The sequence below is a fragment of the Xenopus laevis genome, chromosome 8L, assembly GCF_017654675.1.
Source record: "Xenopus laevis strain J_2021 chromosome 8L, Xenopus_laevis_v10.1, whole genome shotgun sequence".
Lineage (NCBI taxonomy): Eukaryota > Metazoa > Chordata > Amphibia > Anura > Pipidae > Xenopus > Xenopus laevis.
Window position 1 is genome coordinate 46,721,234 of NC_054385.1, and position 23,385 is coordinate 46,744,618.

At 41.9% G+C, this 23,385-nt stretch overlaps 1 protein-coding gene across 3 annotated transcripts in view; it reads right to left on the bottom strand.

Annotated features, from left to right (window-relative positions):
• Positions 1 to 23,091, bottom strand: part of bcorl1.L (BCL6 corepressor like 1 L homeolog) — a 40,971-nt gene extending 17,880 nt beyond the window's left edge. Inside the window, exons 1-5 of one of the 3 annotated variants that reach the window (XM_018229887.2) lie at positions 23,070 to 23,091; positions 8,393 to 8,560; positions 8,103 to 8,193; positions 4,027 to 6,672; positions 902 to 1,052 (exon numbers count right to left, since the gene is read on the bottom strand). In XM_018229887.2, the coding sequence (XP_018085376.1) occupies positions 902 to 1,052; positions 4,027 to 6,672; positions 8,103 to 8,193; positions 8,393 to 8,478 (2,974 nt within the window). In that variant the 5' untranslated portion in view covers positions 8,479 to 8,560; positions 23,070 to 23,091. Of the gene's footprint in view, positions 1 to 901; positions 1,053 to 4,026; positions 6,673 to 8,102; positions 8,290 to 8,392; positions 8,561 to 15,922; positions 16,612 to 23,069 lie in introns of those variants that run through there. The other 2 variants (XM_018229886.2, XM_018229890.2) reach the window with 2 other exon arrangements.
• Between the last annotated feature and the right edge of the window lie 294 nt (positions 23,092 to 23,385).

Below are 23,385 nucleotides of genomic sequence, written 5' to 3' on the forward strand. Positions count from 1 at the left end.
GATTATAACGGTATGATACTGCAACCCAACCAAAAAGCACAATTTTTAACTATAAAGTATTGTTGGGTATTAGTTACATTCTAAAATAAATCCAATACAACAGGGTAAATTTACAAATGCAAAGAAATGTGAGAATTTTGGACTCAAATCAAATTGTTTTTCTAACCACTGCGCAATGCTTCCACATCTGATACAATTTGCTCTTGATGCACCAGAATGGGCACAACTTATTACCTGCCATTAGTGAAGCGGCACAAATTGCAGACATAAAATGTGAAAAGGCATGGCATCACTAAAGAAGTACCAATGTGTGAGATGTCAACAGCAACATTGGCAGCCACATGTCAGATGCATTCATGGTTGAAACCTTCTAGAGCAGTGATCCCCAACCAGTAGCTCTTGAGCAACATGTTGCTCTCTGGGTCCACAAAGCAGGTGCTTATTTTTGAATTCCAAGCTTGAAAGCAATGTTTAATTGCATAAAAACTAAGTGTACTGTCAAGTAGAACCTATTGTAGGCTGCCAGTCCACATAGGTGCTACCAAATAGCCAATCACAACCATTATTTGGCACCCAAGGGACTTTTTTCATGCTTGTATTGCTCCCCAACTCTTTTTACATTTGAATATGGTTCAAGGGTAAAAAAAGGTTGGGGACCCCTGTTCTAGAGGAACCCTGTAATTAACTCCAGGTACAGGCTGGAGGTAGACTGTGGTTTCCCAGCATACATGCACACAGTTGTGAAAAATTCAGATATGGCTGAAGGGGTGCATTGCTGAAGGTATAGCACCCATGCACATCTTTATAGAATATTAATGTATGCTCAGTTTTGCACTTCATAAATAGAATTAACATGAAATATTTCCAGTGTATTCAGTGCGACACAGAGACTGCTCATTACCTCCATCAAGCTCTGGATCCAAGGGCTCACTCTTTATGTGCTTCCTTCTGCGTCTCTTTGGCCGGATACCCGTCTTCTCTTTCTCAGAACCTGGTTTCTTGATATCTTTTTTCTCAGCTGCTGCCTGTGTTGTTGGAGATTTCCTTTTCCACTGCAAAAAAATACAAGGAGATCATTTGGGCACATCATAGCTACTTAAAGGAAAACTATACCTCCCAAACAATGTAGGTCTCTATAAAAATATAATACATAAAACAGCTCATATGCAAAACCCTGCTTCATGTAAATAAACCATTTTCATAATAATATATTTGTTTAGTAGTATGTGCCATTTGATGATCATAAATAGAAAAAAAGCCATTTTAAAAAATAAGGGCCGTCCCCTGGGATCATAGGATTCACATTGCACACAAACATACCAAACAAATCATACATGTTAGGTTACATGGGCCAATTAACAGACAGAGTTCTGTCTTTTGCTTCCCACACTTCTTCCTGTTACAGTTAGAGCTGCAGTATTTCTGGTCAGGTGATCTCTGAGGCAGCACACAGCTCATCACAAAATGGTGGTTCAAGGCAAGAGATGTAAAAGGGCAAAATGTACTTAAATATATATTCCAGTTTGGTAAGATTCTTTAATATGCCACTTAATTTGATATAAACTGTGCTGCTTAAGTATTCATTTTAGGGGTATAGTTTTCCTTTAAAGGCATCATGAAAAAATCAGTCTTCTGAAGAAAGACCTGGACACAATTGTGCTGTCTTTGTATTTACATTCTGAAAGAGACACCTATAAGCCCATCAGCAAAATTCTATATAACTTCCATTTGTTATTTATCTGTATGCTGCAACTATACTTCAACAATGCAAGTATCATAGAACATTATAACGTGTCATTCTAATCAGACTTTGTCAGATTGGAGTTTAATCTGATTGACCTGAAATAACAGTTGCTGCAGATGTGGAAAATTCTGTACTTGTAGGAATTTAGTGCAGACATCCCAACCAGCATCACAGTAAATAGCAGCTACACTGTAAACTGAAGTAAGTCAATCAATTGTGTGACATTTCCACCTTTTGGGTTCCTAGCTCGATAGTAAAGCAGAGGAGTCTAATAAAAAGAGAATAAGCGACACAGTGATTATGAATTATTTGGTGCGTGATTACAGACCAATTATCATCTGAAAAAAAATTCCAAAAATACCTTACTAACAAAAATGTGGGCTACTCCCATGGTTATAATTAGCAAATTAATCACAGCAGCGAATCATATGTCATGTGTTTCATTTAGGGCTAGGAGATATATATATATATATATATATATATATCTTATAACACAAGTGAAACTGCTGCAATTGATTTTCAGATACAGGTATAAGAATTTTGCAATAAAAGGACATCACTTAATAGCATTTGGCCATCTTGGTTGTGTGCTTGAGTCTGCTTGAGTCTTTTACAAAGGGAATCCTGGACACAGGCTGTAGGTGCTAGACTCAGTTGTTCACATCTCTTACCCATCATTTTAAGATTTTAAATTTGTCTAATTTTTCCAGCTATGAAATGGGAGCAGTGAAAGCCAACAACATTAACCTATCAACTAAACAACTTCTATTCTACAAACACAGCCCAGAAAACCACTGCCGTTATCTGTTCCTTGAAAACCATCAAGACAGAAACAACTGAACAAAGTTTGGCAACCATTTACATTTACAGTCTTACCTTATATCTCTCAGTAGTTGAAAATGGGGCTTGATTGTAGGCCTATAACCATTAGGAAAGGTAAAGGCCACAGAAAAATGTGTCCACTTTAATCCTCCCCTAAAGTGATCCTAACTTTAGGGGGAGGGGGAAACTACTATGCAGAAATAATTAAAACTACAATAAGTCTTCCCCCTTTAAAACAAGACGAAGATAGAAAGAAAAGTAATGGGGCTGCAAAGATGGGTGCTCTAAAATATACCATATTCTAAGAAATCTTCTGATTAACAGTCGGTTTTAAAGGTGTGGAAAAGTTTTCAAGGGATAAAGATACCCACAACAAGGTTCTAACACTAAATACCATCCGCTAAGGGTATTGTTGAAGCTGTGACAGCACTGTTCTGGGGACAGGGATAAGGTTCTGTTTCTACAAAGCCCAGCAAAGTGACATAATAACACTGGGATGGAGGGAATCCAGTGCAGAAAAGGCTCCTAAATGAAAAATCCCTTGCTATTTGAAAACATAATCATTACAGTAACCCTCAGTTTTTAGCATATCAAATACATAAAATAAGTATTCACCCTCACCTAAACTGACCCTCTCCTAACACATGTTGAGCCAGCCCCACAGTTTGGGAAACATTTTCTATTAGCATCCCACAGAACCAGTGTCTTGTTTGGATGTCAAGCTCTGGAACTCTTAGCATACAGCTGCTGGAGTTGGAAATCACACTGAGCTAGGGCTGCAACCTTTGCTGGAAAATAATACTGTCCTTCCTAATAATGTGCAAATGTAGTGGTTTATATATTTACCAACAAAAGATTATAAGAATATTGAAATTACCTATTATTTGGCCTGGAAACATAAAAATGTATGTTTGTATTTTGTTGTTGAGCAAAACAATGGTATTTTCATGTTTGAGAAATACTTGAAAGTTATTGTTTCCATTATTCATAATTACCTTGAAAACTGGGGACTTGACTTCAACTGGTGTGATGTGTCACACTACAGCTGACCAATCAGAGGTAAGCGGTTTGATTGCTATAGGTGAAAACTCCAGAGTCAAACTACTACACTGTTGTCACCAACATTTCATTAAAAAAAATCTTGTTTGGCCCACAAGTATTCTCACTTACAGTGGAAAACACAGAGTAAACGAAAAGTAAAGTTTTCTCAATTTACCCACCAAAACGGTCTTTTCCCAACTGTTTTGGGAGTAAATTGGTAGACAATTTGCAATCACTATGCAGAAGTTGCTTCATTTCTTGACCATTATCCTTTACTTTTGTACTATTTTTTATTTTTTTGCATAAAAAAATAATCCAAATTCATCCACTTTAAACTGTATTGATATATCACATTAAAAGCACAGATTTTAATATTTTAGCTCATAATTAAAATACTGTAATGATCCTCTCACACTCACCTTCCTTTTGGGAGTATCTTGTCCAGTCTTGTTAATCTCTTCTTCCTTTTGTTTTACTTTGTGTTTGGACTTCTGTTGGTTTGGCTTGGATGGTGTCAACTCTTCCAAGCGCTTGGAATGGCACCGTAAACCAGGCTCTTTCTTAATTCGTGTTTTGACTTTGGTTATGGCTGGTATGTCCACAGGTGACCAGGAAAGGTTATTACAAGTAGAAATATGACCAAAGTTCTCGTCATCATCCACTCTTTCAATTTTAACTTTACTCAAGTCTACTTCCTGGACAGACTGAAGAGTTTCTACTTTATGTCCTCTCTTGCGGCTCTGCTTAGCAGGTGACTGTTGATAATGTGAAACGTCTGCCCCTGAAGTACCCTTACTACAGCCTTGATCAATTAATGAAAGAGAGTCTTTTTGCTGAGTAACTGGTTTGTCATGAGTCATATAAGTAGCCAACACTTTATTTTTCGGCTTAGTTTCTCCGAAAGGTTTTCTATTATGGTTCAGCTTAGGGTGTATCTTTTCATCCTTGCAGTTCTGTTTGTCAGAAACCTTTTTTAAAGTAATGCTGCTATTTGCTCCTTGTAAATTATCAGTGGTATCAGTTCTCTTAGTTGCAGTTGGCTGAAGAAGTAGAACAGAGTTCCCTGCTGCTGGTTTTGGTGCAAGTGTTTTCTTGGCATTCGATGTACGAGGCTTGGAGAAAGCTTCACATGCTATCCGCCTTGCAAATTTCTCATGTTCTGGGGCAGTGGCTCCAGTATTTATCTGCTTTGTATCAGAATGGTTTTCATTGCTAGTTGTTTGAAGAGTTACATTGGTGTCAGCTGGAAGAATGCTAGGGAATAAAGTGTACTCTGAAATGGGAAGTCTGTGAGTAGCACCTTGATTTGCATTAATTGTTCCTGTGGTTGATACACCAATTGAAAGTAATGAAGTTTGATGGTATGGAGACCAACTGACTGGCATAACCTGAGCATTGGTGGGCTTCCCATTTAAGGGAAACTTTGGGTGAATACCCCCATGTCCCAAGGTCCAGTCCTTGGAAGGACATAAGGAGGTCACAGATGTAACATGTCCATGAGGGTATCTCTTTGTTGTGGACTGCTGTCCATCAACACTGTTCTGGTTAGCTTTCATGCCACATGGCCCTGAGTTCTTTGGCTCTCCCTGGTCAATGATTGAGATTGGCTCCTGTTTGGCCATATGTCGGGAGTCTGTGCTAAGGCTCATGTTAGAGTCTTTGTTCAGCAACACAGAGGCAGGCACTGGGTTGGCCACCCCTACGTATGTACCAGGTATAGTGCTTATAAGAGCAGCTGAGTTTTTGATCCAAGCCCCTGTAGCTCCCAATAATTGTGAGGATCCAGGGTCCCCATTTCTCAAGAAATCTGGAAACATGACTAAAGGGGGAGCTGCACGGAGACTCTGGTTAACACTGCTGCTGGTAAAGCTGTTTGGAGTGGGACGCTGAGTGTTACAGTCTGACCTGGACAAAACAGTGGTTAATGATGCTTTACCACTGGTGTGTACTGGAGTTAACACTGGCATAGGTGGAGTTTTTCGTTGGTTTGTAGGGGTATGTTTATGACGGTGTGATTTAGATGACAAATCTAAAGGCATTTCACAAGTGTCCTGTGGGGAAATGATCTCCCTCTCAAGCTGTGGGGGGGATTTCAAGGGGGAAATGGATGAAGACACACTATCATTTTGCTGTTCAAGTGTAGTTGATGTTCTGTTGTAAGGGGCAAGGGTAACAGGGCTTACACTTACCAGTGGGTGGGGGGAATGGGAAGATAACGTTTGTAGAGTTGATATTGATGTAGATGTAGGATCAGTGCAGATGGGTGAACCGTCCACAGCTGTTGTAACGCTATGGCGGTCAGTGGCAGAAATGGAAGCTGTTGTGCTGGCTGACTTATTTAACTTTGTTGAAGTTACTTTTGGATCAGTGGTTAATGGCCTCCCCAAAGGAGACGTAAAAGCATGTGCATGCAGTTCTGTGGGTGCTATAATGCTAGGTAGGCATCTTTCCTGCAGGCAGGGTGGCAGCAAGGGAAGAGTCAATGTTGGTGTTACTCCAAATGTAGTTGGTAAAGTAGCTACACCAAGAGGTTGCCCACAGTTTGGAGGGGGGATGTAAACCAAGGGTTGGCTTGGGGATAGGACTGCTCCTGGTGGAAAGGATAGTGGAAGTTTCTGCACATTAGGGACCTGAGTGGTAGAGAAACATATTCTACTCATAGCAAAAGGAGTCAGAGTGCCAAAACTTGAAGAGACAACAGTGTGTGAAGCCTCCATTTGCTGACCTACTGATTGTAAGCCAGCAGCCAGAACATTTTTTTGCATCCCAGAATGATCTGCATCAGCAGGCAAAAAAGGTTTCTCTGGAACAGGAGCCCTGGCAGACTCTGTTCTTTTACTGTCTGGAGTTGATGTTGCTTGGATTGAGATATCCAACATGTTGGTAACTTGCTTGCTGTCTGATGACAAAGTATTATCATGGACCTTGGGTACCACTGTGTCTTCTGATGTTAATATGGGATCTGGGGGCTTCTCCTCTAGTCTCTGCCCAGTTTCCACCACCGCACCCCCATCTTCCTGAAGCATCAGAGCATCACTTTGTTTGGCTCCTGACGTGAACTCCACCTTAAAGAAAGAAAAAACTCTGTCAGCATTTATACTTAAAAAATATCAGACAGTGCCCATCCAGTAGTTAATGTAAGTAGAGAAGATACCGGTTTCTGACAGAAACATACAGCATCATTTTCTGTTGTTGTGGCATTAAAATATCATTATGCCATCCACATTAACAACTGCAGTTCTTACAATGTGAAAGTTGTAATTCTGGAGTTGAAAATATGCTACAAAAAATAAAGTAAATAGCTGAAATTAAAGTCAGAGGGCGAAACAGTCCCATCACAACAGTGGTAAATAGATATTGATTGGGCAGATTTAGAAATCCATTCGAGTTGAAATGCTTCTGCTGCCTTCCGCCCTGTCTTTACAACTGCACTGACAAAGCATCTATCGTGTTAGTCCACACTAGATGGATTTCAGTGCAAAAATATTGAACTTTGACATTGTAAATTGTGACACAGGGCTAAATCTTTCCATACACTTAAAGATCTGCTCGTTTGGTGAATTTACCAAATGAGTGGATCTTTCCCCAATATGTCCACCTTGAGCTGGGCGATATCAGACTGACCAACAATGGTAAATGCAGGTTGTCAAGATGAGGACTGCATCAACAAGCCAGCAAGATTTTTAAATCTGCCCAATCAATATCTGGCTGATTTTCATCCATATATAGGTCAGGCATTTCTGTTGCAGGGCCTCATATATACGCCAAAAAAACAAGTTTTATAGGACCCAGTATGACCACCTTAAGGCTTAAGAAATGTCTATGTGATTACTCATGTCTTATTCTGTCATACTTCTCTTTAGGGCTGAATCTAGTTCATGAAATGTTGAGCATTTTATCTAAAAGTACACATAGGAGCATTAAACTGCACAGTTCCTCCACTGACATAATAGGCAGGCTGTATTTAATGGAATTGTTCGTTGTAAATGTAAAAACTGGGTAAATAGGCTGTGTAAAATAAAAAATGTTTTCAATATAATTAGTTAGCCAAAAATTTAATCTATAAAGGCTGGAGTGATCGGATGTCATAATAGCCAGGACCCAATTTCCTTTGTGGATGTCTGATTGATTACCAGCCAGTAAACAAACAATCATTGAGGAGGGGCATATAAGTCATAACCGTTTGCTTTTGAATCTGACCTGTATGCTGAGGATCAAAAGCAAACTAAGTTAACAGTGAAGTCCCATGTGCCCCCCCCCCTTCTTCAAGCTGCTGTCTAACTAAGAGTTAGAGAGATGTAAAGTTGTGTTCAGGCTATTATGTTACATATCCATTCCTCCAGTATTTATAATTACATTTTTGGCGAATTAACTATGTTAGAAACATTTTTATACTATACAGCCTATTTTCCCAGTTTTTATTTTTACACTGAACTGTTACTTTAACCCCACAAATTGCTTAGATCTGATATCAGTTGACTAGGTTTCTGCTCACCTTGGATAAGAAGCTGTTTACACAAAGATCTTCAGACCCCCGGTGCTGGGAACTGCTGGTTTTAGACTTCTCATCAGATAGTGATGTTCTCCTGTCCAAATGCAAGGTAAGGAATTATAGTCTGGGTGTTGGCTGAGTAACTGGACTTCATCCAGTACAGAAGTGCTCAGCTGATGGCATTGCAAACCTAGAATTAATGAAAGATGTGGTACCACCCCTATTATATGTATTTAACTACACATACCTTACTTATGTACTACTGTATTTTTATATTTAATAAGGAATGTTACCTGTCCTCGTTAATTCCGCACATGCGCACACGGTCCACACTGGTCCAGTTGTGCACACCGCTGTAAAGCGGGGCGGCCGATAGCATGGCAGGCGCTCACGCCCTAGGAGCTATGGAAGGTGACCACAGATCTTCTGGCTGTGTCTTCTCAGTCCTATAGGAGATTTACCTGGGGGCAGATAGAATACATGGCAATCACTCAAAGCTAAGTATTTATACAAATATATCTCTTAAGAGTAAACATGATGGCTACAGCCAATATGATGCCCTTAAACTCTGTTACCAATTGGATATTTTGGCACCAGAAAATAGACTGGCATTCTGTAAAATAATGGTAACTGGTCAAAGCAAGGATTCATTATGGGAGAATATATATGATAGAGGGTCAAGAAGGTTTCAGACAGGCCATTATGATACAACTTTGTAGAATATGTAGGATCATGTTAACAGGCTGTGGTGTCTGTCCTTCAGAGTTGCTATTTTAAACTAGGCCTTAACATTCTGCTTACAATTCAGCAACAGACTAGAGTTCCGGGTAGTGAAATGCAAACTGGGCACTGCTGTGCATTACAGCATGCCTCACCTGTCCTCCACCACCAAATTTAGGGATAATCGTTAATATTTAATAAATTATATTTCACAAACGAATAAGCAGTTCCATTTCCCAAAGAAATTGTTTTTGTTAAAAAGGACAACTTAAAATGCTGCAATAATAACATCACTGTTTTCTAGTTCTGTTTTACATACATTTTAGGGATTTAGAGGGTGGAAACATGGTAAACCCATAATCTTCCGATTTATAGTTTAAAAGGAAAGGGTTTGAAGGGATTATTAATAATAGAGACCACATCATTTACAGATCTTGTAGATCCTTCCCTGACCCATTGGCCAAAAAAGGACAGAGAGTTAGATACCACTCATCCAAAACCCAAGTCAACCCTTTTATTGTAAAATATGGCAATGTGATGCAGCCCACACGGTGTGGTATGAGATCTGTTATCTGGAAACCCGTTATCCAAAAAGCTCCGAATTACAGAAAGGTAATCTCCCATAGACCTTATGTTATCCAAATAATCCAAATTTTTAGAAAATTCTTTGTAATAATAAAACAGTACCTTGTACTTGATCCAAACTAAAATATAATTAATCATTATTGGAGGCAAAGCCAGCCTATTGGTTTTATTTAATGTTTACATGGTTTTCTAGTAGATTTAAGGTATAAAGATCATGGAAAGATCCATTATCTAGAAACCCCCAGGTCCCGAGCATTTGGAATAACAGGTCCCATACCTGTACTGCACTATGCTCCTATTGATTATAAACAGGAGGTATTTAATTTAACTTAAAAAGAAAGTGGCCTGTTACACCTTAACAAACATTCCTGTGTTCTACCTGTAAAGAGAACATGCACTGTGCATTTTAAGTAGTAAAAACTAAAAGTGATTGATCCTGTTAGGTTACAGTTATAGAACATGGGGATCCATGTGCTGCTTAAAATGTAGTACCATACCATGTTTGTTTTCCTCTGACAAGCCATGCAGGAAAGGAATGACCCTGCTCTTCTAACAGCAGAACCTACGACCTCAACATTTTTTACCTACAGTTATTTTCTTAATATAGCATGGTTAAAATGTTTTTTTTTTGCACACAGCCTTTTAAAAATGACTTCTGGGAAAGGTTGTAAACAAACTTTGTCAGCTTGCAGACTTTGCACAATGGTAAGGTAAGCCTGGAGCAGAAGAACGCACTGTCAGTGTGTCCAGCTATCTTCTCTCTTGTGTGATCGTACTCGTTCCTGAGCTAGAGATACGCCTGCTCTCCTCCCTCCTTATCTTACACAACACTGCTTCGGCACCACCTACTGCTCATAAACTGAAAGCAGATTTTGCTATTTTCACACAAATCATTGTAGCACGTGGTATCCCTTAAATTACACCCAGAATTCTCTTCATGTACACATTGATGCCTAAATGGGCTTAATGTAATGCTTTGAACCCCAACACTTAGAGTAACTGTAAAACTTTAACAGTTACCACATTATTTACCAGTCATCCCCGTAACCCAAAAGATGGATTGTTTGAAAAAATCTAAGGTTTGAACCCCAACTAACAATAACATAATGACACACAACCAACTGTGCAATATCTTACCTATTTTCCACCTTTAAGAAATACCCTCCAAGATAGTCTAACATAACTGAACAAACTTTGGGATATATTTATCTATGGGATTTTTAAAAGAGTATTTATCAATGGGTGAAAGTAAAAGTTCATCCTTTGATAAATACACCTTTCAAAATCCCATAGAAATAAATGGAGAGTAGCAGAATTTCTCTCTAGAGGACTGCGGCGATCTCTAACTTCACTCTTTGATAAATATACCCCATTGATGGGTGTATTTTACAAGCTTTCACGTGAAAGATGCTCTCAAAAAAGGACCAGCCTCAGTATATCAGATATGTTGAATAGAGATGTCCAATCTTTGGCTTTCAATATGTTCTACAAAGGCAACTTCCAACAACTCCGCTAAAAGGTCTGCTTTTGTAAGTTATTGTAACTTGAAGTTCCAAAACTTGACTATCCCTTCCAGGTCCGGAACTAGGGGTAGGCAGAAGAGGCACCTGCCTAGGGCGCAACGAAAGGGGGGCGCTGGGCAGGTACCTGACTTTTGCCTACCCCTAGTCCATGTTCGCTGCTCCTCCCCGCCTCCCTTCCCTCAAGCGCTTTACCCCATCTCCCCAGTCACTTTCCCCGCCTCTCACGGCGCTTTGCTCTGCCTCCCTGCCTCCAGCGCTGTGACACTCTCCCCTCCGGCGTTGTGTGCATGTGTGCGCACAATGGTTTCAGGAGCGCACACGTCCGCGTGAGCTCCGAGGGGAGCACGGAGGAGATCGTGGAGGGGAGCATGTTGGGGAGCGCGGTGGCCACCTGGGTCGCCTAGGGCGCCCGGTTGGCTTGGCCCGCCACTGATCCCTTCTCAACCTATCAGGTATAGCTTCTAATGCTAACGGACTACTGTTGCACAAAGATGGCAGCCCCCTCATAGAGGAACATGGGGGATCAAATGGATAATGTAAAACCATCCGGCAGACACTCTATGGCAAAATTATAAATAGAATGCATAGACAATTTTATGAAAGGTGTAAAAAAAAAAAAAAAGTTTTAATTTCTGATGTCAGTATGTTTGGCCAGCCCATAGGGTCAATCCAGTTGTATATATATTATGCTCGCGAGACATACCAGACAGATCAAAATGCTTAATCGCAACACAGTGACACTTAAACATGTGACAACCACAGCTTTTTTTTTGCTATATATATAAAAAGAAGATAAACAATACAGGCAAATTAGCTGTTGACAAATATGAGGTTTCTATACAGAAGGAATGTGCAGAAAGCATACAATGTTTGGGTAATAGCTAAAAGGTAATCATGTTTCAACTGTGTAAGAACGTATCTATAAAAAATAAACGTATGGCAGCAGTAATAGTTATGCCTGCCCAGTGACGTCCTTGCCAAACGTGCAGTCAGGCATCAGAAAACAACTTCAAGACACCCTCCCGACACCCTCCCAGCTGCTTCCAGTTCTAAACAAGCGTGTGACACTTTGAAAAGTCACTAGTTTCATCTGTTTGCTTCATCTCTCTGTACAATGTGTGGCCAGGTAAAACAGTACGGCCTTACAGCTGCCCTTAAACTGAAAAAGCTGGCCTGACAAGGGTTGCTGGGAGGATGCAGCTTGGACTACGATTATGTAAAAGCACACAATTATTACACTCCTCTCTAGTTCTACATTTAACTATTTCTCTTTTAAAAGCCAAAAACCTTGCACTCACTGAAGCAAGACATCCAACAGTCTACTAAGGGCTGAAACCCTTCGGGAACAGGCAACTTGTCGCTCCTTGTGTGACAGAGCAACGTCAGAGCCAACTACCAGAGAAGCTGCTTACTTAAGGTGGCCATAGACGCAACGATAATATTGTATGAAACAAATCTTCGTACGATATTCAGTGCGTGTATGATGGGAGACGACCGACCGATACCGGCAGAAGATATGGATATCGGTCGACTCGTTGATCGGGCTGACCTGAAAATTTTCATTGGGTCTTCGGCCATTGTTAGTGCTGAATCGTTAGATACAGGTAGAATTCTATTTTTTCTACCTGTAGAACTGACAATTCAGCTCTACGCATGTTTATTGAAATGAACAATCTTTCCTGGAAAGATCTTTCCCAGGAAAAATCGTAATTGTAACATCTCTAGCCACCTTAACATCTACAGCTAAATGAAAATGGAAAAGCAGAAACATTAGGTCCTATGCTGAATTCACCCATTTCAGGTGGCTATATCACACAACACAAGCCCCCTAGAAACAATGTATTGTGGGTGCCACAGGATCAGGCTCCTAGTTGGTCCGGTAAATAAAGATACAAATAATTTCTCATTTGCTAATATATTAACCTTTAACACAGGGCCCTCACTGAACTCAATCCAAGATAGGAATCTGAGGACAGCAGATGGCAGAAGGTAGGAGTTCATTTAAAATTCAATGGACATTTCCTTTTTAAAGAGAAATAACGGTTAGAAATTTTAGAGCATTCTCCACAGTGCATGGCACTGACAGAAACGGCAACTAAACCAGACGTAGCACATCCACTGTCCACACAAGCATTATGAACACTTATATTCTGATGAGGTTTCACTGGACTTCAGCTAAAACAGAGTAAATCGTGTTAACCAGGGACCCCTATCAGCACACGTATAGTGTTTTTAGCTAACCTAAATTATGATGAGGCCACACCTCCACAGTAATGTATTTAATGCACTATTGGTAGGCAATTAGTTTAGTATTAAAGCTGTTTACAGTCCATTCCTATTGTGCTAGTTCAATGTTCTTCACGCTATATCATGGTCATTGTACAGCATGTCGTCACTGAAGAGTTCCAAAATTAGAATTTCAGGTATCCTCAGTACGGCGTATAACAGCTCGGCTATCCCGAATGCACCTACTGTATCACAGCTGATCTTGCCACCAAAACGGTGTTCCAGGTTTAAATCTTAGCTCACTGTCATATGATTAGGTCTGCAGCATACGTCCCCTGATACATATATGTGCTAACAGTTCTGGTTTATCCACATAGACAAACCATTTGCCCTTGACGTGGGTCAGAGTAAAACTTCCACTCATAGAATCTAACAGTGAGCTTTTCTTATCCCTGCAGAATCAGTGTCTTTACGGAGAAGAAAGTCTTTTTTACTTGGGGGTGATAAAAAGTTAGGCACCCCCAAGTGATTGTATTTGCTTACCTGATACTCTGGCCGATGCTTCTATCAGCAGAAAACTGTACCGACCCTGGTTCTTCCAGTGAGCACCACAAAGCTATTCTCTTCCTGCTTCTTCTTTCTTCGTATGGTTGCACATGCGCAGTAGAGTGAAAAAACGGAACTTTAACAAATAAGCCGACTATTCCACTCTACTGCGCATGCGTCTGCCCCAAGAAATTTGAAAAAAGAAGCTGAAGAAGAAGATCGCTCCATGGTGCTTGCTGGCAGAACCCCAGGCAGGTGCAGTTTTCTGCTGATAGGAGCATCAGCCCAGGGTATTAGATAAGTAAACAGAATTGCTTTGGAGTGCCTAACTTTCTGAACCCCCAAGTTAAAAACACTTTCTTTCTCATTTAAAGACAATAAATTCAGACAAAAATATGAACATGTGAAAAAGATGGGATTTTTACAGCAGTTATAAATGAGTTGATCCAGTCTCTTAACAAGAGATGTCTAACATTTTCCCCATAGTAGACATCTCTGACCATCTGGGCCAATTGGTTGACACGTAGCTTTTCAGGACCAACAGAATGGCCTCCATGGCCTCTCCAAAACATTTTCAACTTGGTGCGAAGTATAAAAAGGTGTCACCACACGCACAACAAGGTGCAAGGGGGGATAAAACCTCTGTCAGTATATTGGGTTAGGTATAAGCATGTTCCTGAAAAGTTGCATCTGATGCAATTACCTCACAGCGGTTTTACCCCGCTTCCACCTGCTCTGTTGTGCATTAGAACCATTCATTGACATACCATGTTTGTGGGCTGATTTTTATCAAAAGGATGAGCCCAAGTCAGGCAGTGGGGCTGCAAAAACACGTTGTGGGTCATATCTGGCCCACAGGTTTCTAGTTAGTCAGTCCTGCTCTAAACAAATACGTTAAGCTAACATATAAGGTTATTTACAAGAGTAGCTCCCTATAACTACCACTAAGAAACTATTCAACCCTTTCTACTTTAGCAGCCCTGGTATCTACCTCCCTTCCATCTACCTCCCTTCCTCAGGGTAAATGAACACGATGCATTTTGGGACACTTTGAATGTTACACATTTGAAACAGCCCAAATGGCAGCAAGAAAGGGCCTGCAATCACTTTTTCTTGTACAGTATGCACACCTGAATTCGGAATTTAATTAAGTCCAGATAGATGCAACCCGTGGTCTTCCAGCTGCCGTTGGAAGATTAGCTACTAGAAGAGCAGGTAAGCTGTAGTTCAGCATCAGCTGGAGGGCCTCAAGTTTTAATCACTGCTCCTTACAAACATTTCTCCCACTTATCATCCCTTGAAAAGTATCATAAATGTTTCTTACCCACCTGCACAGTCCATGACAATCCTTTATATAAAATCTTCTGCCCCTGAATAGGTATCTATGCCATCCACTTACATGGACATAAATTAAAGAATGAGTCTATAGACATAAAGTACAGACTTAGTAGGTGTAAAAGCCTAGGAGGTATGGAGCAAAATCCACATCTGAAATTCCATTTCAGCTATAGAAGTACTTACATTAACCCAAACATAAACATCTACTTTATATTCCTGTAGGCACTTGTTTCAGCTTCTTGCACTATTTCTATCAGCACATATATGTCATGTGTCCCGTGCGCTGATCGCTACCTGCTTCTAGACAGGCTGTGGTGCTGAATGGATTCGCCACTATCGCGACAGCCGCACGGGAGGTCGCGTCCCACCCACAGCAGTTCGGGGAGAGGTGCAACTCGGGATCACCCCCCGGGATCACCCCCCCCCCCCTCTCAGCGCAGCGCACAAGTTGAGCGATCTCCAGTCGTAGCTCGTGAGGGTCGCTGAACTCGTGCGGAACGTCGCACCCCAGCGGAACAGGCGCACGGAAGAGAAGGGGGTTCAATACCTGGTGGGACAGCCCCGGCTACTGATGTGCGCACCGCACCCCGATCCGCACAGGTAAATAGGCACTAACACCCCCGCCTGTTACTAGGGCAACCCACGCCCGGTGAGGTTACACCCCAAATGTTTTGCCCAACAGGGCTTACGAGACGTAGTGGTAAGAGATGGCTTTGATCAGCTGGGTTCCCTTCCCCGACCCCATACATGGGCTTAGGCGCCCTGCCCCGCATGGAGTGGGAGGCCGTTTGATGGGCAGCCCGGTGGGGGGGTTTAAATGTCCGGAGCGTCGGGGACACCCGGGGCAGAGGAAGAGGAGGGGAGAGCTTAGGAAAACAGACGCACCTGTTTCGGGATCCAACTCCAGACGCAAAGGGCTGGGGCCACCGTCAGCTGCGTCAGAGAAAGCTCGGTGCCCGCTCCTATCCGTGCGCCCGGACGAGAAGAAGGTTCGGCGGAGACACTGGCAGCCAGCGAGCGAGAGCAGCGAGCCAGGCCGCGCGGGGCGTGACGGGAAGTGTAGTCCGGGCACCGCGCCGCCCACCACTGTCGCCAATGGGGGCGAGTCCAAAGGGGAACTACAACTCCCGACGTGCCAGGCCGGGGGGGGGGAAGAGAAGCGCACACACACACATACATATCCATCCCAGGGAGACACAGGGAGGGAGGAGGAGGCGAAGGACAGGGCATCTCTGTGTGACACACTATATACATACAGCGCAACTGCACATCCCGACAACGAAACTACTCCGCCTGCCCGCGAAACTAATGCTGCCGCTTATAAAGCCTGAAAGCTCTGCTCTGAAGAGCCAATAACTGCACTGATGTTACACGAGCCGCACACACATTGGGGTACACTATCGCAAACTGCACCGATACCCACCGACATGAATAGCAAAGTGACCCCACCCCCAGCCCTGTGCCTCGCACTGCCATCCGGAACCCTTTAGAGTGTGTGTGTGACAGCGAGACATTGGCAGTCGCAGAAAGACAGCGTGGGATTAGGTGCCAATAAAATGGCTTCTGGCCCCCAGCACCCCCTCACAGTTTTGAACTTTCAAGGGGGCTGAAGGGTCACAGGTGGATATACCTGATTTCAAAGCTCAAAAGAAAAGGCATTGTTGCAAATGAATTTAGCCCACTACTGTGAATCCCTCAATACAAGTGTATGTGGGGGCTAGTAATTAGACTATGCTAAATAATCACAAAAACTTCTCACATGCTAAATCTTAATACCAATGTCTGACACACACATTCAAGTCCTGTGGTAACAAGTAGTTACGTGGCCCCACAGCGTAATGTTTACAGGGAACCCCTAAAGAGCATATTTGTTTACAAGAAACCCCTAAAGCTCATGCAATATAAGCAGTTTTACATGTACATATGGCACAATGAGGCTCTCTGGTTTTGTGCCTCAGATATCACTAGGGTTGCTGACCCTAACAACAACAATCAAGACACATTGCAAAAGCACAATACAGGACTTAATGTTTACGTGTCCCCTAAAACACTGACATTTGACAGCAGCAGAGGCTTAACTACAAAGGAATCAGACCCTGCGGCTGCAGGGGGGTATAGGGGCCCCATGAGTCCTTAATTCATACAATTTCAATAAATAATGGTAAAACAGGTCAACCTCTAGGCATTTTGGGGGCCTGAAAAATAATTTGCTGTGGGGTCCAGCAATATCTAGTTACACCACTGGACAGCAGGAAAAGAAAAATACACCAACACCCTCCATTTAGTCTGCACATTGATCTATGTAACAAAGTTATTGTTTATTCATTTTGTCAATCCTATCCTTATCTAAACAATATTCAAATTCCTTTGCAAACAAGGTCCCTGGTAATTTAGACTCCTTCCCGTCAGGCCCTTTAGGAAATGCCCACCACACAGTAGGCCCTATTATATTGCAGCCCCATGATTGAGGAGCATGCAGAATAGAACCCATTCAGTACAGTTAACATCCATTATGTAGTAAGCCCCTCAGTACAAGCAGCACCCTTCATATGAAAAGTTCATAGTTATAAGGACTACACTTATTCTAGATGCACTAGATTCATTATGCTTGGAATTCGCCACCTCTACAAAAGTTTTGGATGGATGATGTTTCCTAATTTGGACACTGAAAATGAAAATGTACCAGATAATCACAGATATAGGTTTTTGTCATAAAACATCTCAAGTTATCGAACGAATAAAAGTCCCAAACCTAATACTATTATACTGCATATATACTATTATACATACCTTGCAAAAAATATTCAGACCCTTAAAGAAAAACTATACCCCCAAAATGAACACTTAAGCAACAGATAGTTTACATCATATTAAGTGGCATATTTAAGGATCTTACCAAACTGGTCTATATATTTAAGTAAATCTTGCCCTTTTACATCCATCCTGGGGTTCAAATTCTGTGACCAAATGGAACAACAGTAATGCTTATGAATAAGTACCGGTGGGTACGAAACGCTTAAGGCGGAACGTCAATTGGTCTGTATACCTACTTTTTAATACTTGATTTTAAATAAAAACAAATTTTTTAACTTTTATAGAATGCCTTGGAATATATTTTTTGAATTTGATACATGTGCCCTTTGAGCTGGGGGCTATATTCCAGCGCTTTGGCCCTTTTTGACAGGCCTTACAGACTGCAGCAGTTGGTCAGTATTTTTTCTGTGGACTTTTACATCTCTTGCCTTGAGCCACAATTTTCGGGATGGTCTGTGTTCTGTCTCAGAGATCACCTGACCAGAAATACTACAACTTTAACTGTAACAGGAAGAAGTGTGGAAGTAAAAGACAGAACTCTGTCTGTTAATTGGCTCATGTGACCTAAGAAGTATGGTTTTTGGTTTGTTTGTGTGCACAGTGATTTGTACGATTCCAGGGGGCGACCCTTATTTTTTAAAATGGCAATTTTCTATTTATGATTACCCAATGGCACATACATACATACTAGAAAAGTATATTATCATGAAAATGTTTTTTTTACATGAAGCAGGTTTTTACATATGAGCTGTTTTATGCAATATCTTTTTATAGAGACCTACATTGTTTGGGGAATATATTTTTCCTTTAAACAATTCTTTGTTTTTATTAATTATTATTTACAATTATTTACTGAAATGTTATTGTCTGTGGCTTTTTTACTATAAAATAGCAGTGTTTGCCACTGAAATTAATGGGGGGGGGATTCCAAGCATGTTGGATGTAGTCCACAGTAGTTATTAATGCCCAATATACAATCTTTGTTGCTCAACTAACCAGTCATATAACATTCTTCACACAGAGCCCAATGTCCATAAACCGGAAATGATTATATTGCAATGGAATAGTCCTGATTTATCATCTTAATGAAATGGGTTTAAGAATATAGCCCAAACCAAGACTCACTTGACTATACCTTACACCAAGAACAAACCAGTACAATCCACATGAACCCCAAAATAACATATTACCCTGCAGTTTTCCATTTCCAAGGAAGACTCAAGGAACTCCTTAGCAGTCATTCACTGTAATCAACACTAGCCCGACAAGGTCCAGCAATACACACATTCCCCTTATTTCTAATTCATGTGTTGATTTTAGAGAGAATCCCAACAAATCACTGGCCATAATATAAAATTTGATGCCTATGGCCTCCAAACACTAATAACCCCAATAACTATTTCTTAATAGGGGGCCTCTGTCATTTGTTCCCATGGATTCTCAACTGCTCTGATTTCACATACTATAGAGGGCCATGAAGACCCAATCTAAAGAGCATAGGTTTCATTTTAGGAAACCGTGACAAACAGAGATTTTACTTAAGTCTATTTATGGGGAAGGGCGAGAAGGGCCATGTTGCTGGATATTTGTACAGTAAATATTTTTATTGCTAGATATACCATACATCTATGTATTTTACAGTTCCCAAAAACCTGGAGGACTTGTTGCTGGACAGGCAAAATTAAGCCAATCACAAGAGACTTGCTCTAATGGGTACATGGAAACACAACACTATTACTAGGCCTTTGGACGTTACATTTTTAAATACTTTAATCGTTAATTGACGATCTTACGACACTCAAACTTCTACTTTTAAAGTAGATTAAAACACAAACCTTAGACTGTCTAATGATATTAGGGTCAGTTAGTAACTACATTATCTACATTTCTGTAATCCACATACAGTAGGTGAAATACCACAAGCACAGTCATATCCACTCTGTGCCAATACTTCAGCTCCAAACTCTGTCATACCCAAGAACATTTTTATATCTGTTACCCAGTTATCAGTGCTCTCGAGCTAGATCTCACCGACATGTAAATTGCATAATTACATGTTCTTGTTTTTATTGGTCAGATATACAATTACAGATCCATGATCTTGCTTTTTGTTATAAAAGCAAATGCTGCCAGATGGTGCTTGTTCCAGAACACAGAGAACAACAGTCTTGATACAGTGCCCACATATCAAAGTGCTGTAATTATTTTCTGGTAGGCCAGGTAACGTAAAATAGGGAGTATGTGTGTAGTGTGCCTTGTGTTGCATCCCTATGGTATTATAACATGCAAAGCTGTCAACAGTTTTTATAAGCCACAGCCACCAGTATACAAGAGGCATTAACTGGCTTGCTGTTCAACCTAGAGCAAACTTTGTTTCTGTTATTATGCTAGCATGACCAATAATTCATGATTCTTACTGAGCACTAGAACAGCTCACAAGTTATGTTATAGACAAACTGACCCTACTTCTGTGTCTAAAGCTGGTCATACCCTGGCAGATTTCAGATGCCAATATGGCCCTTTCAGTCTGAGTCGGCAGCTTAACTGAGTATGTATAATTACGACTGTTACAAAACTGCATGTAATCGAATAAAGCAATGCTGCACAGGGTATATTTACAAATGTTCAGATGCATTCCTATAGGTGGCAGCTGCATCTTAAATTTGCAACAAATTGGGCAGCCTATGCACACAATAAGTGAGGAAGCTGGACCACAGCAAGAATACAAAACCTGACACACAGACCTACTGGTCACAGACTATACTTATTTTTAAAATTCGCAACTTGATACACTCCCTTTGTGCTAATATCCAACTCTCAATGTCCAATCTTTATATCATTTGCTAAGCCAGAATACCTTCTCAGACAGATGTAGTTTTTTCTGGGTGCCCCACACCAATGAAATGCCCGGCCCCTTTCTACCTCCATATTACCCTTCAACCACAAGCATTTTACTTGGGTGGCACTTCTCCAGCAGCTACATATAATAAGAAACAACAGATAATGTTGGGCCCATGGCCACTGCACCCTCTGCTACCCCTACTGTTACTTGCAGCAGATATGTCTTTCATTTGAGGCAGCATCAGTAGTAAAGCTGGTTATATACTGCAATGGCAAAGTCATCTAAAGAGCAGAACTTTGTCCAGATTTGGTTCGCACATATTGGGCCTCACTCTGATCAGATCAGGTTATACACGGGCCTATGGCAACCCATAGGACATTATTTGGTTCTTGTCTAAATAGATAGTAGATATCTGGCAGATTTTTAGACAGATATTGTTCACGCAGGCCATCATCAAGTCCCCATACATAGGTCATAAACTGCTGACTAGCCTTTGAGGGACTAAAGCTGGTCATACATGAAGAGATCTGCTAGTTTGGCATTGTTGTGGATCTCTTCCCGAACTGCCCACATTGAGGTGGGCAATATCGAGCTGATCCAATCGTGGGCCGTAGGGGCCAATGATCAGATCATAATGCTGCCAATTCGGGCGGACGGATCGCGGGACCACATGTATGAACAGATCTGATCCGACGGGATTTTTAACCCTGCCCGACGCACGTGCCGATAAGCTGCTGACTCGGTCTGTCGGCAGCTTTTATCGGCCCGTGCCATGCGTGCAGAGATCCTCTCATTTGGCCCCAATATGCCCAACCTTGAGGTGGTAGACATCGGGCTGATCCGATCATGGGCCCTAGGACCGAACGATTGGATCACAACTTTGAGAATACAGGTGGTCGGACCGAGGACCAGATTAATGAATCAATGCAGTCCTTGATCCGACGGGATTTTTAAACCTGCCCAATCTACATCTGGCCGATTTTTAGGCAGATATCAATCGGGAGAAGCAAGTTGGAGTGCCCTATACACTGTCCAATAAGCTGCCGATTTAAGGTGGCCATACACTATAAGATCCGCATGTTTGGCAAGGTCAACAAACGAGCAGATCTTGACCTAATATGCCCACTAACGGCTTGGCAATATCGGATGAATCCTAATGTTCAGCCCTGGGGCCGAACGATCAGATTACGATAGTATGAGTGGGCTCCGACGGGTCGCAGGACCGAATCAACTAGCCGATGCGATCCTGGATCGTACAAAAAAATCAAACTTGCCCTATTTTTGGCCTGATATCGATCGATTGGACCCGTCGGGAGCCCCCACATATGGGCAGATAAGCTGCCGAATCGGTCTAAAGGACCGACATCGGCATCTTTAATCTGCCCGTATATGGCCACCGTTAGTTTGTCAGCATCTTATATGGGCTCATGTATGACCACCTTTAGTCAGCAAATTTTATTAACCCATGAATGGCCACCTTGAGAATCCATCATCCCCTCAGCATCTTTCCTACAAAAACGTTATGCTTATTCCAAGCTTATGTTCTACAAGCACACATATTCCACACACTCACTTTACACCTACTGCAGCACGGATGTGTTTGAACTTTTTTGGGTTCAAGCCCCCTTTTCCATAAAACATTTGTTGAGACCCCATTTAGCAGCTTAGAGAAATGTGAGAAAAATCCCAAAGTTGTATTTTCTGTAAATAAGGAATTGCCTAGAATACTGACTCCAAATCCCTCAAAAAGTGCTGGAATTTGGTCAAAGCCTGGATTCACTTTATCCCCATTCAAAATGCCTTCCCAGTCACATGACTGTATAGGGATACCATCCCAGACACATATAATGAAAGAGTTGCCCTGATACAAACTTTGTTTTTTCCCTTTTGGTGAGAACCACTGTGTTTGCAGCGCTATGCAACAGTAATAAGAAGGTTTTGCCCCTTTCCCTTCTTTTTAGCGCCCCCATTCGTGTTAATTAACAGAAGCCGAGTCCAGTTACTGGAGCGCTTGTACCCCTCGCACAGGCCTTAAGTTTCATTCTAACCTTCCACCCAACTCGCACCGATCGTGTATTCTCAGTGCCTCGGAGTCCAATCGCTTATTGCCCTCAATTGCCCCCGCGTCATCCCGTACAGACTTGGTTTCTCTCGCTCGTGCCTTTCCTATGGTGGACCCTTCCTGACTCGCTAAATGGACCCTAAGCCGGCCTCTTGTTTTCCCGACTTCTAGTCTTTCAGTATTGGACTGTCACTGCCTAGGAATCTGCCTGGGACTTCCCATGGGCCTCTTTGTCAGTGCCTCTCACATAACCTGGGCCCCTGTCTCTCAATGATCCGGCTGTTGCCTCACTGCCAGAAACCTGCTGCACTCACCAGGGAATCCCCCTCCCTTCTTCCCTCTGCTGTGGGCTCAGCGCTGGGCAGCCTCCTCCTTCAGCTTTACAGAGCTGCCTCAGGCCGCAGAGACCGTAAGAGAAGCAGCCGAGAGGAGGAGGAGGTGCGAGGACATGTAGCAATGTCACCTCCCTACAATATGGGGAAGGCAAAAAAAAAAGGGTCTCGGATGTGCCCTTCAATGAGCAGTACGTGCGCTGGGTGAGACGTGACGTACTTCACACAACTTCAGCATCATTCTGCTAAATTACAAGAGCAAACAGAGGTGTCCAGTCTGTGTGGCCCTTTCAGCTGT